This window comes from Dama dama, chromosome 14 (genome assembly GCF_033118175.1).
Source record: "Dama dama isolate Ldn47 chromosome 14, ASM3311817v1, whole genome shotgun sequence".
NCBI lineage: Eukaryota > Metazoa > Chordata > Mammalia > Artiodactyla > Cervidae > Dama > Dama dama.
In genome coordinates, this window is record NC_083694.1 from 57,400,391 (window position 1) to 57,417,628 (window position 17,238).

General features: G+C 37.4%; 1 protein-coding gene and 1 pseudogene across 1 annotated transcript in view; both read left to right on the top strand.

The window, feature by feature from the left end:
• TDRD5 (tudor domain containing 5) overlaps window positions 1-17,238 on the top strand; it is an 80,449-nt gene that overhangs the window by 41,662 nt on the left and 21,549 nt on the right. The window contains 7 exon segments of the mRNA XM_061159810.1: window positions 2,532-2,562; window positions 3,796-3,949; window positions 4,999-5,171; window positions 6,266-6,486; window positions 10,564-10,776; window positions 11,477-11,543; window positions 16,921-17,121. Coding sequence (XP_061015793.1) covers window positions 2,532-2,562; window positions 3,796-3,949; window positions 4,999-5,171; window positions 6,266-6,486; window positions 10,564-10,776; window positions 11,477-11,543; window positions 16,921-17,121 — 1,060 coding nt within the window.
• LOC133069520 (serine-threonine kinase receptor-associated protein-like) lies at window positions 1,674-2,314 on the top strand (annotated as a pseudogene).

The window sequence follows — 17,238 nt, forward strand, 5'->3', positions numbered from 1 at the left end:
ATTAAAGATTAGGTTCACATCAGGAGGACTTAGGAATCCACTTGAAGTGTTATTTCAAGTTTCACTAAGAATAATAATGGCAGTCGTTTGAAGCCCATCCAATATGTTTAATTTTGTGAGCTCATATGATGTTAAAAACTAATTGGTTATCATGGAAGATGATGGAGAACTAATACGTTTTCTTAAAAAATGGTAAACAAAGAGAAAGAGCCAGTCACTTATCCTGGCTTTCCTGAATGAACTGGTAGTACTGGGTAACCAAATAACAGATTGAGGGGACCATATCTCTATGAAATATTCCAACTGAATAATAAAAAAGAATTGATAGAGTTAGAATATCACTATATTAAAACTCTCAATGAATAGTAAATCAGGCATTGACCAGTAATGGCTCCAATAACAACACCAACATAGAGACAGCTAGATATTATGTGTTCCTCTTTTTAGAATATGACATCACCAATAGTTTTGTCAAAGGGATGGAGCATGAGCCTGATCAAGTGTCTGGGTCCAGCTACCAATTTGCAAAAAATAGAATTTGCACTATGAAAATGTCATCTGCAAAATCTACTCTGAGAAAATTAAATCATGTAATATATTTGAAGGCATAAATATAAACTCTTAGGAAAACATAAGATAACTAAAATGGATTGGAGATGGAAGAGAGTGGAAGTAGAAATAAATGTCAATTGCTTCCTTGCTTACGGTGGGAGTATATAGAGAAGATAGCATAACGAAGGCATTAAGGCAATGTGTCTGATATATCAGTTGATGGACTAAACTAATTTACTACAAGATTCTGAGGATCACAAAGCAAAACTCAACTATGTTTCATGTACTGATTTGGAAATGTCTCTGTATTAACTCATTAAAAAATACAAGTGTAATCTATTATGTTGAAGGATGATGTACATTCAAGTTTTGACAATTTCTGGCAAGTTTCACAATCTGCTGGTGATGGTTTCCACACAAAACTCCTAGTAGTGGTTACCTCCAAAGAGGTGCTCTCCTGGTCAGCTGAGAAATGGGAGTGGACTGGAGACTTAGTTTTTGCTATATACCTTTTAAAAACTTCCGAATATCACTTATTCAAAAAATTAATAACTTATATTTAAAAAAATCCTTCCCAACCTAGTCTTATGTTCAGCTGAATTGCACATTCATAGTACTAGGCACTTACAGAGAACGTAAAGAGACTAATGAACATAAAAAGGACAGAAGCCATAGTATGTGATGTACAAAGAAGTAAGTAGAGGTACCAAATCTAACTCATTACCACCCTTCTGCTGCCCTCTACCAATTCTTTCTCTCTCAGGATATTCATGATTGGCTATATAATGACCCTTTTAAAGTATGACTTGACTGATACTGGGCACGACATTTACAAGTGTCCTGGGAGAAGTCATAAAGAGTTGACTTGGATCTGAGAGCATTACACCAACAAGAAGTATGCACTGCAGAAATCCCACCCTTTGGGCCTGGCGGCAGTGACTGAGAAGGTGGAGATAGAACTGGCAGAGCCAGTGAGTACTAAGCCCCTCGAGCCCCTGAGAGTAACTGAGTTGGCTGGTATACTGGCAGCCATGTGATGCAGCAGGTCTGTGTTCAGCATCCAGGATGCCTGCAGGGTACTCTTTGTGTCCATGTTCTTCAGGTCCAAGGACGATGACAACATGGTCTTCCAGACAGAACCTAAGGAAATCAATGGTCATACCTCTGGTATTAAAAAGGCTCTGTGGTGCTGTGAGGATAAACAGATCCTTTCAGCTGCTGATAAAACTGTTCTACTTTGGGATCACACTACTATGACAGAGGTGAAATCTCTAAATTTTGATGTCTTTAGTAGTATGGGATGTATTCCCAAGGGAATGCCTGGTAATAACGTATGGACCATCTGTTGCTTTTCATAGTGCAGTAAGTTTGGACTCAAATCCTTTGAAGCTCCTGCAACCATTAATTCTGCGTCTCTTCGCCCTGAGAATTTCTTGTAGCAGCAAATGAAGATTTTAAACCTTATAAATATGATTATAAAGATGAATTAAATCCTACAAAGGACACTCTGGTCCCATCCACTGTGTGAGGTTTAGTCTGATGGAGAACTCTATGCCAGTGGTTCTGAAGATGGAACATAGAGACTGTGGCAGATTATGGTAGGAAAACCTATGGTCTTTGGAAAGGTGTGCTTCCTGAAGATAGTAGTGAGCTGGCAAACCTGAGGATCAGTTTTTCAGAGACAGCAGAAGAGGAGAGTGAAGAAATTGCTTCAGAGAATTCAGATTCCATCTATAGTTCAACTCCTGAAGTTATGGCCTGAGCATCAGACAGATGCCACAGATAGTACACAAATTACAGACTAAAACAAGCAGAGAGAAGCATCAGCCTCTGAGTTACTCTCTGCTTAATGCAAACATGAGCAGTAAATAATGAGGAATATGAATAAGCCCCAGTGCTAGAACTTACCAACTTGGTGATACCTATCAGTGAAAACACAAGAGTATCAGATGAAGACAGATGGAGTTATACTCTTGTAGTCCAATGGTCTGTTGTCTTTTTAATGAATCTGTATAAGCCAGCATTCAATCTCTCTTATTACAGTTAGATTTCTGGTAGCTGTTTATGTTATTATGAAGAGGGGAAATGTATTGGCTTATTTTTCTGACTCTTCCCTTAAAGCAGAAAGCTGGGTTGGTTTGTTTGTTTGCTTTAGTTACAAAGAAGAGGAAATACATGATTAAAGCAATGGGTTTGACTTCTCTTTCATTGTACACTACTTCTGAACATCTAATTGTTTTGCCTTGTCTCAATAAAATGCCTCTAAAACAAAGACATCCCACCCTTTGTCAAGGGTCATTCCTTTAAAAGTGTTTGCACTCTGTGTTCCTGTGATCTTCTCTAAGATGATTAAGTCAGGGCAAGGATTTATTTCCTTCTAACACCTAATTAGTCTTCCCAGGTGGTGCAGTGGTAAAGAATCCTCCTGCCAATGCAAGAGAAGCAGGGGACATGGGTTCAATCTCTGGGTCAGGAAGATCCCCTGGAGGAAGAAATGGCAACCCACTCCAGTATTCTTGCCTGAGAAACCCCATAAACAGAGGAGCCTGGTGGGCTACAGTCTGTGGAGTCACAAAGAGTTGGACACGACTGAGCAATTGAACACACACTCACTTTATTAGCAAGGACAAACTTAACTAATTCACCATGCAGTTTAAACCAGACATATTTGTTTTTTATTTTATATATATTCTCTTCTGTCTCTATTTGGTATAATTCTTCTTTTTTCCAAGGTAAGAAAATCAGTTTGTTATAGAAAATACACTTGCCTATTTATCTTAACTTCAAGCATGAAATAATAAGCATAGTTTTAAGGAAATGTTTAAAAATAGTGTTATTTTATTGCATGTGAAAAGTGGTAGTGAATATTCTTTCTGTGAACATAGATATCAACAGTTTAGTTATGATTTCTGTATTTTGTGTGTTCCCCTTTTTTTAAAAAAAGACTTTTGCTTTATAATCGTACATTGTGAAAAATGAGAGGTAAAAATATCCTCTAATTTTCTTTTTAATTACCATATGCTCTAAAAGGAACTTGAAGCTGGCCTAGAAGTTTATGGTGAGGGATTATAGGTTGCTTGGTTTGTATTATACTCACATGGAAGCAAGTATTTATTGAATGCCTGAATTTACTCACCCCTACAAATTTAGTTTGGAGTCCAAGTCCAGATTAAAGCATTGTCCATGAAGCATATGTATGTTATATTCCTGTTTTGTTTTTTTGTTTGTTTGTTTTTGTGACAGTTAATTTTTAAAGAGCAACTTTCACCCAAAAAACTGGGCTTCTTAAATGTAATAGAGCTTGTTGGAGCACTTAGTGACATTCTCCATGTTGAGTTCAGGGAAGGACAACAAGACTTGCTGGTGTTTGATGCTGATATGAAGCCTCTAGCATCTGGTGAGTTGTATTACAGTATGATGCAAACCTGATGTTTAATTATCTCTGTAAGGACAAGGAAAAAGAAAGCATCATTTAGCTAACAATCTTAATTGTAACCACATCAACTAAATAGATCACATGTTAGCCTTGAAAATGTTTCGTATATAATGACCTCCTTCCTGATGATGTAGGTTGTAATAATGCTGCTGTATTAAAATCTGAGTTTTTAAAGTTTACTTTCTTCATTGTTTAGAGTTTTTAATAATTCTGAAGAAATAAATTTTCTGAAATGATGCTCTCATGGGGAAACACTAGGTAGTTCAGTGGGTCTTGACTCGGTTGTTGAGCACTGAGTAGTATCTGTAACTCTTTTATGTAACTACATTATAGTCCATTTAGCCAGTCTCTTATCAATGCACATGTAGAGAGTATCCCTTTTTTTATATTACAAAATATACAGTGTTCAATATCCTTGTGCCTACATCTTTGTATAGTTACTAGTGTATTTCTTTAGGAGCTACTATGGTTTTATGTCTATCTGGAATCCATGTTAGGGTGTCAACCTCTTATAATTGTCATAAACATGTAAATTTGAACAAAATATGTGATTGGTTTGGGAATTTCCTAAAAACTAAGAGATTGTATTATGGAATATTAAGTGGTTACATACACTGGGGTTCTGTTGTACATTAGTAGTACAAGTAGTTATATTGTACATTAAGCAACAGTGAATGTTTACAGCTAAAGTTGAACAAGAAATACATTGAAATCAGGATGTTGAAAAATAAAACCTTTCACCAAAGTTTAAAAAACCTTACCAGACTTCTCTTCCAACCCCCGCCCCCAAGATAAATAATGTAAGATTTGTTCCCATCTGGAACTTCCCTTGTGTCTGTTCATACTGAAAGGTCTGCAAAGACAGGTTCGTATCTATCATTATATGTCCAGTGCCTGGCACATAGAATGTGCTTAGTAATAGTTTACAGACTATTTTAATAGATACACATAGGCTTCTCTATTGGTCATTTCAGATGGATCTGTGTCATCAGTCAGAAATTCATGTTTAGTTCAATCAGATAAGAAAATAGAAGCCAAAGCTTGTGTGTCCAGTCCCCCTAGAAATTCACTGTCTACTGCTATTATCAAGGAGACTACTTGGGATTGCCCTTCAAAAAACCATAAGGAACCAGAACAGAAGATTTTCAAGAAGCCTAATCTGGTGGTAAAACCTTTGCAGCTGGTGAGTATGGTTTGATGTCTGTCTCCATGTACTGGAGATTCTGCATTATGAAAAGTAACTGAATGAGTGTTTCTTTAGACAAAATTTCTGTTTGAGAAAAAGTCTTATTTCTGGACATATGCTTTCTTAGACAAGACCAGAACTTTGGTCTGAAGTCATCTTATACAGCGTTTATTCTGGTTTTCAGTCTTTTATATAACTAGCTTTCCTTGAGTCTCATTTCAAAGTTTTCAATTGGCTTTGAAGACCTGACTGTTATTTGAGGATGACATTGCTTGACAGACATTGATTCTCTGTCCATGTGTTTCAGTAGGCTTGAAAACCTTTCAGGGCTTCAGAGGGAAGAATTGAGAAGCTTGGCTATAACTATTCTCAGTACTGCTGCAGGTTGCCCCTGCACCTAGCCTCAGTTGTAGGGTGCGTTTCTCTTTTACTTGATCTCCACACACACACACTTCTCCGCTTTTGTGTTTTCATCTCCTGTTAGTTACTTCATCATTATTAAGGTGTTAGTTGCTTCCTCTTCTTCCCTTTTGCCCTTTATACCTGGCTTCTTCCGTGGAGGGAAAACGTGTTGTTTGGAGAGCCTGCTGTATTTTCTAGAGGACGATAGAAAAGCCTAATGGAAAATAGTATATTTTAGAATAAAAGTGTTTGAGAAGCCCCATTTTTGGTTGGAAGAGTAGTCTGAAACTTAATCCATTCTTTAAAGTTGCCTTTGTTGGTGGGATTGGTCAGGATGAGGCTGTAACTTAGTTCACCCTCAGTATTTGAAGCAGCATGTTTTCCGTTTTGCACAGGGCAGTTGTGTGTGATACACTTTTAACTCTCTTTATGTAATAATGTAAGACAGTACTTTTTGTACTTTAAGGTAGGTAAGGATCATCTTGGAAATTGTTTTAAAGGCATAACTGGGGGTCTCACTTCCAGATATTCTGAATCACTGAATCTGGGCTAGAGCCTAAGACTTTTCATTTTTATAATTTGCAAGGTGTATCTTGTAAAGGTAACTCACGAAACAAACTTTAAGAAACATTGTCAAAGTTTGACATGTTACTCGAAGATTTATAGTGGTTTGTTTTTTTAATTTGTAGCAAGTAGAAATTAACAAATCCCAGCTCAACTTGGCAATGGCAAATCATGACATCCCACCAGATGCTGTGCGGGACAAGAAGTTATGCAGACTGCCCCCATTAGATACCAGTACCCTCGTGGGTGTCTTTGTGGAGTATATCATCTCTCCTAGTCAATTCTACATCCGAATCTACAGCAGGGATTCATCAGAGTTACTTGAGGACATGATGATTGAAATGCGGTAGGAATCTGTTATTTTCAATGTATTTTTCACGTATCTTGTTAAGTCAGTTCTCAAACATTTTGGTCTCAGGGGTTTTAAAAATTAAGGACTCAGGAGAGCCTTTGCTTATCAGTATTTATTGTACCAAAAATAAAACTGGGAAAATGTAAAATGTTGTTTAAAAATCATGATTAGTTCATTTTTCTGAATATAAATAATATTTTTATGGAAAATAGCTGTAGTTGGCTTACTAGATGAAAGTTGTATTTCAGTATCTGCTTCTGTCTTTAATTTCTTGAGATACATTCTCTTGGTGAAAGTTTATGAAAACATCTGGCCTCACAGAGATACTTAGTTGGGAAAGAGTATTTTAACAGCCTTTTCAGAAAATTGTGAATACTCTTTTGATGGTATATGAAAACTTGACAAGTAGTGGTGTCTTAAAGTTAGATGTAATGTGGAATTTGAACTTTTCAAACTCTACTATGTTAAAATACATTTTCTAACTTTGCACTTTGAATGAGTCCAGGATTAGCTATATAATTGCAGGCTCCAGTGCAAAATTGAAATGCAAGACTTCTTGTTTAAAAATGAAGAATTTCAAGACAGCAGTAGCAGAGCACTATTAACATAAGCATTCAGTTCAGTTCAGTCGCTCAGTCGTGTCTGACTCTTTGCAGCCCCGTGAATTGCAGCACGCCAGGCTTCCCTGTCCATCGCTGACTCCCAGAACTTGTATATCCATTGAGTCGGTGATACCATCCAACCATCTCATCCTCTGTCACCCCCTTCTCCTCCTGCCTTCTATCTTTCCCAGCATCAAGGCCTTTCCAATGAGTCAGTTCTTTGCATCAGGTGGCCAAAGTATTGGAGTTTCAGCTTTAGCATCAGTCCTTCCAATGAATATTCAGGACTGATTTCCTTTAGGATGGACTGGTTGGATCTCCTTGCAGTCCAAGGGACTCTCAAGAGTCTTCTCCAACACCACAGTTCAAAAGCATCAATTCTTTGGCACTCCGCTTTCTTTATGATCCAACTCTAACATCCATACATGACTACTAGAAAAACCATAGCTTTGACTAAACGGACATTTGTCAGCAAACCTTTGTAATATTCTGCCTAGGTTGGTCATAGCTTTTCTTGCAAGGAGCAAGTGTCTTTTAATTTCATGGCTGCAGTCACTGTGTGCAGTGGTTTTGGAGCCCATGAAAATAAAGTCTATCACTATTTCCATTGTTTTCCCATCTATTTGCTATTAAGTGGTGGGACTGGAGGCCATTATCTTAGTTTTTTGAATGTTGAGATTTAAGACAACTTTTTCACTCTCCTCTTTCACTTTCATCAAGAGGCTCTTCAGTTCCTCTTCACTTTCAGCCATAAGGGTAGTGTCATCTGTATATCTGAGGTTACTGATATTTCTTCTGGCAATCCTGATTCCACCTTGTGCTTCATCTAGCCTGGCATTTCACATGATGTACTCTGCATGTAACTAAGTTAAACAACCTGGGTGACAATATACAGCCTTGACATACTCCTTTCCCAATTTGGAACCAGTCTGTTGTTCCATGTCCAATTCTAGCTATTGTTTCTTGACCGGCATACAGATTTCTCCGGAGGCAGTTAAGGTGGTCTGGTATTCCCATCTCTTTCAGAATTTTCCACAGTTTGTTGTGATCCACACAGTCAAAGGCTTTGGAGTAGTCAATAAAGCAGAAGTAGATGTTTTTCTGGAACTCTCTTGCTTTTTCCGTGATCCAATGGATTTTGGCAATTTGATTTCTGGTTCCTCTGCCTTTTCTAAATCCAGCTTGAACATCTGGAAGTTCTTGGTTCATGTATTGTTGAAACCTAGCTTGGAGAATTTTGAGCATTGCTTTGCTAGTGTGTGAGATGAGTGCAATTGTGCGGTAGTTTGAACATGCTTTGTCATTGCCTTTCTTTGGGATTGGGGTGAAAACTGACCTTTTCCAGTCCTGTGGCCACTGCTGAGTTTTCCAAATTTGCACATATTGAATGCAGCACTTGCATAGCATCATCTTTTAGGACTTGAAATAGCTCAACTGGAATTCCATCAGCTCCACTAGCTTTGTTGGTAGTGATGCTTCCTAAGGCCCACCTGACTTCAGACTCCAGGATGTCTGGCTCTAGGTGAGTGATCACACCATCGTGGTTATCTGGGTCATGAAGATCTTTTTGTATAGTTCTTCTGTGTATTCTTGCCACCTCTTCTTAATATCTTCTGCTTCTGTTATGTCCATACCATTTCTGTCCTTTATAGTCCCCATGTTTGCATGAAATGTTCCCTTGGTATCTCTAATTTTCTTGAAGAGATCCCTGGTCTTTCCCATTCTATTGTTTTCCCCTATTTCTTTGCACTGATCACTGAGGAAGGCTTTCTTATCTCTCCTTGCTATTCGTTGGAACTCTGCATTCAACTGTATATATCTTTCCTTTTCTCTTTTGCCTTTAGCGTCTCTTCTTATCTTAGCTATTTGTAAGGCCTCCTCAGACAACAATTTTGCCTTTCTTTTTCTTGGGGATGGTCTTGATCACTGCCTCCTATACAGTGTCACAAACCTCCATCTATAGTTCTTCAGGCACTCTGTCTATCAGATCTAATTCCTTGAGTATGTTTGTCACTTTCCACTGTATAAGTAAGCATAGAGACCTTCTAAGTGTGGACTCAATGGAACTGGCCCTCAATTTTACCACCATTTGTGATTTTAAAACATCATGCATTGGTCTTTTGGAAAATACTGGTGCAGTGAGTTATATACATGTTCCAAATGTGGATGTTTCATCACACAGTATATTTTTAAAAATATCACTCATTAGTATCTCTGATATCATCAGAAGAGTATTATGCATTAGGAAGCTATCAAGCTCACGGTGCTAGATATGACATTTGGAAAATCCTAATTTTAATTGGAAAGCTTTTGAATTTTATCATTGACAATAAATACTGTAAATGTTTTCCTGAAAGTGACAAGCCCACTTCATTCTTGAGAAAGTGTGTGTCAAATACCCAAATCTGAATAAACATAGTTTCTGAGTGGACCTTTCAAGCAAAAATGGTGTTTAATAGTGTCTTATTCATCTTCCAACTAAAAACAATACTCCGCACGCACATACACACACACAGAGCAGCTAGTTCAGTTCACAACTGAAATCCATAAGTGCTTTTCCTTAAGACAACTTAGGAAGTATTTTACTTGTACTTCCATTTTTGTTACAGAGAACACTGAAAAGATAGTCACTCTGTGTTTGAGGTTTAATATGCTTAATAATTTTTATTGCTTTATCATGGACATTCTTAAGTGAAATTAGCCTTTTTCTTTTTTAAAAAAATTTAATTGGAATGCATGGCAGTGAAAAATAAATGACTACTAGTACAGTTGAATGTCACTGGCTTGATTCAGCAAAGGCACCTGGAGTTTTACCCTTTTGTAAAACTTTGTAAAAGCAAAGGCACTGTAGCTTTTATACCATCAATGCAAATATTAACACAGTGAAAAGGACAAATAATTATTTTCATAATAACACATATATTAAAATAGCTTTGATCTTATGAACTCTTTGAAAGTGTGTCAGGGTCCCAGGAATTTGTAAACTGCACTTGGAGAATTACTGCTCTAAATTATCTTTTCTCTATTGAATAATGATGTCTTTTGGTAGTAAACACTGTGTAAAATGTTTATGTTTTCATTCACTTTAGATTTATTCATGAACAGCAATCTGATTTTTACATTGGTGTCACATATAAGAGTAATTTATTTTGTATCTCTCCAAAAGCATACTGTATTTTTTCTAAGTCAACTGTATCAGTATATTATATACTATATGCCAAGAATACTTGGTATAATGTTACATAATGACCACTTAGTAAACTTCTATTTGAAGAAGTTTATTGGTAAAGAGAAAGGATTTGGATATGAAAAAGAAGATTAATTGGTATCAGTAATAAGCATTACCAAATCAGAAAAAGTGAGAATTTTTCTTTGCCTTTTGCCAAGACTTTCCTGCTCTTGATACATCAATAAAAAGGATCTTTAATTTTTTTATTTTTCTATGGATTTCTTTTATGGAATTCTGCAGGCGCTGTTATTCTAATCAGTTGGTTTCTGATCGATATGCCATGCCAGAGTGTTTTATCCAGCCAGGACATCTCTGTTGTGTAAGGATTTCTGAGGATAAGTGGTGGTATCGGGTCATTATCCATCGAATTCTCGGGAGACAGGAAGTTGAAGTGTTCTATCCAGATTTTGGAAACATTGGAACTGTTCAGAAGTCTTCCCTGAGGTTCCTCAAGTGAGTTAATAAATTCATTAAGAACAATTTAGGTTTGAACCATAATGCTGAGGCTGTGGGGGAGTGAGGACCTCTCTTCCTTTTCTCCTGCCTCTCTTCTTTCTACCCTCCTTTCTTCTTAGTGCAGATTTGGCAAATGGTCATTTAGTTTCACAGCTGGATCTCTTATGTTTTCTCTCACATGGCTGTGAATCTGAATGGACCATGAGACTAAATTTCATTCTCCTATTAAGAAAATGATGCTTTGGGTCATGCTAAGAGTTGCATTTATATATCATGAAGTTTGGACTGTTTCCACCTATATTTTAATTTCATGGTTTTCAAAGACTGTTATGTTTTACAAATTTCTTTCTTAGACATTAGTGTGAAGTGTTAAGACATTTCATTTAAAAATGCATGCATTAAATACTCTGAAATGGTATAAAAAACTTAAATCAAGAAGTGGATAAGACTTGCACCACAATTACTGAAGCCCACATGCCTGGAGCCCGCACTTTATAGCAAGAGAAGCCACCTCAGCGAGAAGCCTGCGCACTGCAGTGAAGAGTAGCGCCACTCGCTGCAAGTAGAGAAAGCCCACATGCAGGAAGAAGATCTAGTGTGCTCAAAAATACATAATTTTTTAAAAGGGATTAAAAAATAAGAGATTCCATAAAATGCAGTTTTAAAATATGATTAAATATATATTTGTCTGTTGCAGGTGCTGTTACACCAAGCTTCCTGCTCAGGCGATCCCTTGTTCTTTGGCGTGGGTGAGACCGGTAGAGGTATGTTTGTTTGCTTCCCATTTAATCAGCAAACATTTGATGCCAAGAACAATTCAGAGTTCTCAGGATAAAAAAATAAAACATGAAAAAGAAAGTCATTGTAGACAGTATGGGAGAAAGGCATGTAGACAAAATTAATTGTACTGTGTCAGATTTCCTAGGGAATTTTATAGTGTATGATAGAGATACAGAAGGAACAGCCCTCGTTTCTGTTCAAGGTAATCAGAGACGGTGTCCTAAAAGAGGTGACATTTGCATGAAACTTTGAAGGAAGGTTAGCACCATAATTGAACAAACAAGAAAGACATTCCAGGCAAAGGAAGAGCAGCATGTTAGATCTCAAATTTGAGGAATTTTAAGTGGTTCTGTTTGGCTGTGTAATAGAGGATGAGCTGCAGTTGGTGCATGGCAAATGATGTCAGAGAGATAAGGGACTAAGGTGGAGACCCGTAGTCATGTGCAGGAGTCTGGACATTGTCCTTTATTTTTTAAAAAACTTTATTTTGTATTGTCGTATGGCCAGTTAACAAACAATGTTGTGATAGTTTCAGATGGACAACGAAGGGATTCAGCCATACATATACATGTATTCATTCTCTCCCAAATTCCCGTCCCATCCAGGCTTCCACATAACATTGAACAGAGTTCACTTATCTTAGGTTAGGTTGGTTATCCATTTTAAATATGGCAGTGTGTACATGCTAGACGTTGTCCTTTAGTTTCTGGGGAGCAACTAAAGGGAACTGCCACAATCAGAAATACATTTTTTTAAAGAATTCTCTACTGACATTGTTATGGGAGATGATTGGTATGGGATGGAACAGGAGTCATTTTCATCCATATAGATACATATATTTATGTAGTTATAATTATGCACATAATTTTGTCTTTTTCCCCTCAGAACTCTTAATTATACATAAGGTACACATTTATTATCCCATATTTGCTAGTTTAAATAACTTATCAGTAGCTTCCATTTGTTGTGATTGTTCAGTTGCTAAGTTGTGCATCACTCTTTGAGACCCCAAGGACAGCAGCACACCAGGCTTCCCTGTCTTTCACTGTCTCCGAGTGTGCTCAGATTCATGTCCATTGAGTTGGTGATGCTATTTAACCATTTCATCCTCTGCCACCCTCTTCTCCTTTTGCCTTCAATATAGTATTAGAACTATCTGCTAATGAAATTGAAGCTTACAGATTTACTCTTTAGGAAACAAAACTATATTATTGAGGTAACATTGATTTATAACATTATATGTTTCATGTGTACAACATTGTATTTCCACTTCTATATACATATACCCTACCACGTTCTCACTACCAAAAGTTTATTTTCCATCAGATGACCCAAACTGCTTTACCCATTTTGCCCACACCCTCTTCCTTCCCTGATGGTAACCATTACTCTGTTCTCTATATATACGTATTTATGTGTCTGGTTTGTTGATTATTTTGTTTTTGTTTGTTTATTAGTTTTTAAGTACTCTACAAGAGTGAAATCATGTGATATTTGTCTTTCTCCATCTGACTTGTTTTACTTAGCATAAAATGCTCAAGTTCAATCCATGTTGTTGCAAATGGTAAGGTAACAGCTTTTTTTTTTTTTTTATAGCTGAGCAGTATTCCATTATATTTATATACCATGTCTTCTTTATCTATTCTTCTGTTGATGGGCACTTCACTTAATTCATATCTTGGCTATTGTAAATAATGCCAAAGAATGTGAGGGTGCAGATATATTTTCAGATTAGTGTTTTCATATTCTTTGGATAAATACCCAGAAGTGAGATAGCTAGATCATAAAGTAGCTCTATACTTAATTTTTGGAGGTATTTCCATACTGTCTCTGTCTGTCCACCAATTTACATTCTCACCAATACTGTATATGAGAGTTCCCTTTTCTCCACATCATTGCCAACACTTCTATTTCTTGCCTTTTTGATAATTGCCATTCTTACAGGTGTAAGGTGCTGTCAAATTGTGGGTTTGATTTGCGTTTCCATAATAATTAGTGCTGTTGAGCATCTTTTAATGTACCTGTTGGCCTTTTGCATATTGTCTTTAGAAAATGTCTCTTCAGTTTCTTTACCCATTTTCAAACCAGACTGTTTTTGTTGTTGAGTTGTATGAGTTCTTTATGTGTTTTGGATATTAACCTCTTATCAGATATATCATTAGCGAAAATCTTCTCCTATTTGGTAGACAGTCTTGTTATAGTGCTAGTTTCCTTTGCTGTGCAAAAGCTTTTTAGCTTGATGTAGTCCCTTTTATTTAGTTTTGCTTTTGTTTTCTTTGCCTGTGGAGACATATCTAAAGAGGGGTTACTAAGATCAATGTCAAAGAGCATACTGCCTGTGTTTTCTTCCAGAAGTTTTATTTAGTCTCAGGTCTTAACATTTAGTCTCGGGCTTCCCTGAGAGCTCAGTTGATAAAGAATCCACCCGCAATGCGGGAGACCTGGGTTTGATCCCTGGGTTGGGAAGATCCCCTGGAGAAGGGAAAGGCTACCCACTCCAGTATTCTGGCCTGGAGAATTCCAGAACTGTATAGTCCATAGGGTCACAAAGAGTCAGACACTACTGAGTGACTTTCACTTGCATTTACATCTTTAGTCCATTTTGAGTTAATTTGTGTGTATGGTATAAGACGGTGGTCTGTGCTCTAGTTGCAGTATGTGGGCTTCTCATTGATGTGGCTTCTCTTGTAGCAGAGCATGGGCTCTAGGCTGGACAGGCTTCAGTGGTTGCAGCTTGAGGGCTCAGTGTTGTGGCCCACAGGCTTAGTTGCCCTTGCAGCATGTGGGATTTTCTTAGACCAGGGATCAAATCCATGTCCCCTGCATTGGCAGGTGGAGTCTTAACCACTGGACCACCAAGCAAGTCCTGTTTGGTTTTTTCTTTCTTTCTTTTTAGTTTCAATCTCTTTGATGAAATATTTCTTCTGTTCATTAATTTTATTCATGAGCTCATTAAACTGCCTTTCTCACTGCTCATTGAATTTCTTCACAACAGCTATCTTGAACTCTTTAACAGTTAAATTGAAGTATTCTTTGACTTTGGTTTCTGGAGAATTGTCATTGTCTTGTTGCGGTACAGTGTCGCTGTGAGTCTTCGTGTTGTTTGATGAAGTGTTCCTGAGCTGGTTTTGATGGCAGAGTAGGAGTTCGATTTCCTCCAGTAGGTGGCGCAACCATTGAAGTTTTTGGTTTCTTTAACCTGCGCTGCCTCTGGTTTTATTTGAGAGCTGGCCCTTTCCAGCCGCCACCTTGCCTGTAAGAGGTGTGGCTCCACGCCTCACTCGTCACTGCCCTTTGTGCCACCGGGGTCTTTGCTGCCTTGCTTCTGCCGTAGCCGCTGTTGTCATCTGGATGGTGGGCTCTTCCCTTGTGTTGGGGCTCCCCTTGAGGCGCAGGACCCGCTGTGGGGAAAGGTGATGAAGAGGGTGCAGGCGGGGCTGTGGGCGCCTTGGATGCCGGAGGGCCGGGGCCCCAGGCCCCACGGCTGCCCCTGCCTGAGGCCGGGGGTGCCAGGAGCGGCCAGGCGGCCGCAGTTGGGTGCACCGCCTTCCTTGTGGCTACCAGTTTCTCTGAAGCTGTGTGTTCCACCGCCTCATTCAGAGGGCCAGGTTGCCAGCACGGACTCTGCAGTTGCCCCGCTCCTCTGTGCATTTCAGTCCCTCCCTCTTGGGTGTGCGGATGTGTGGAATTCTGCAGTGCCCTGTTGTGCTGGGCAGAAGTACATTTTTTGAGTTGTGGATGTTTCACTGGATATAGATTGAAGGGGAGAGACAATGGTAGTCTTTACCACTCTGCCATGTTTCTGAAGCCTGAAAACTGTGTTCTTCAGTTTTAATATGTTTATGTGTCGATTTATTCTTATTTATCCTACTTTGTGGTTCATTGGAATTTTTATCTGTGCATTGTTACTTTTCATTAAATCTGGCTAATTCTTAGCCATTATCTCCTCAGTTACTATCTTTTCCCTATATTCATATTTATATGAATATAAAATATAAAAAAATACAAAAAAAAGACCCCCCCCTCTGTTTCTCTTTTTGTAGAACCATAATTAAAAATATGTTAAACCTTTTCAGTTTACCTTCCATATCTTTTAATCTCTCTTCTGTAGTCTATATACATTTCTGTTTTCTGTGTTGCATTCTGGGTAATTTTTCTAAATTATCTTCCAGTTTACTAATTTTTTAAAAATTTATTTTTTATTTTTTAATTGAGGGAAAATTGCTTTACAGAATTTTGTTTTCTGTCAGACATTAAAATGAATCAGCCATAGGTGTTTATTTTTTATTTCTACCTAATCTGTTATTGAATACACATATTAGGGTTTTAGTTTTGGTTATTATTACTCTATTTTTACTTTCTAATTCTAAAAGTTCTCTTGATTATTTAATTCTGCTAGATCGATTTTTAATAGATTTCAGATCTCTGCAGAAGCTTTCAAGTTAATTTCATGTTTTGTTTGTTTTTACATGTAGTAAGTTTAGTTGTTTTGTAATTCCTCTGGAAATTCAGATATCTAAAGTTTCTGAAGTTTTGTATTAGTTATATTGTTATTTGTGATTCATTGTCTCTTTATATACTTTTTATCTTTGCCTACGTCCTGCTCATTGACTTTTTAAAAAATTTTTGTAAAATTGGTTGGAATATAGATTGAGTTTGCCTGCCTCCAGAAAGATTTACATTCTCTTCTGCCAGGTACCTAGCAGTCTAGAACCATGTTAATTTAAATGAACAACCTGAAGATTTGTGTACCACCCAGTTGATGTGAAAATTGAGCTGCAAATCCATGTGAAGGCTAATTTATTTCTTTTTTTTTGCCTTAGTCTGAGCATGTATCCCTAGGGACTCAACTTGATAAACTCCTCTCCACTCCCTGGCTTGAATTTCTGTCCTCTGACCTGTAAAGTCATTGAAACCAAAGTTCAGATTAGCCTGGATTAGCAGATAACCTTAAGACAAAAAGAGTTGCCACTTTCCCTTTAACTTTGACCTGTTAATTTGTTACTCTTTTGTTAGCTCTCTGATGTTTTTTGGACATGTTTTAAAAATATTTTATCTAAAATTTTTAGTTTCTGTGGGAGGGTAGGTCCAATAATCTAACCCAATCATTTCCAAACATGGAAGTTTTTCATCACATTAAGATAAGTTTTTCCCATAATTGCATTTTCATAATTTTTCCTTTATTCTACCTTTTATCATCCCCAAATCATAAATATCCTTGTGTTATCCTGATATTTTCACGGTTTGATTTTTTCACTAAAATCTTTAGTTCGTTAGGAATTCACTTGTAATTTCTGGTTTGGTTTTTATAATTGATGTTTGAAGCTGTCATCTGAATCTCATATCTTGATTGTATTTCAGGAACATTGGACACCCAGAGCTATTTTGCAGTTCCAGAAGTTGTGTGGTTTGAAGCCATTAGTAGGGGTAGTGGATGAATATGTAGATGGGATCCTGAACATTTTCCTGTGTGATACGTCCTCAAATGAAGATGTCTATTTCCACCATGTTTTGAGGACAGAGGGTCATGCTATTGTATGCCGAGAAAATGTCCCTTCTAAGGTGGAGCAGTCTGAATGTATTTTGTAATGTATTTTGTTTAATCTCAACCCTTCAAGGTATAAGAGAATTTAATACAGAAGGTTATTTGATTGATTCTTTAAGAGACATCTGTGAGAT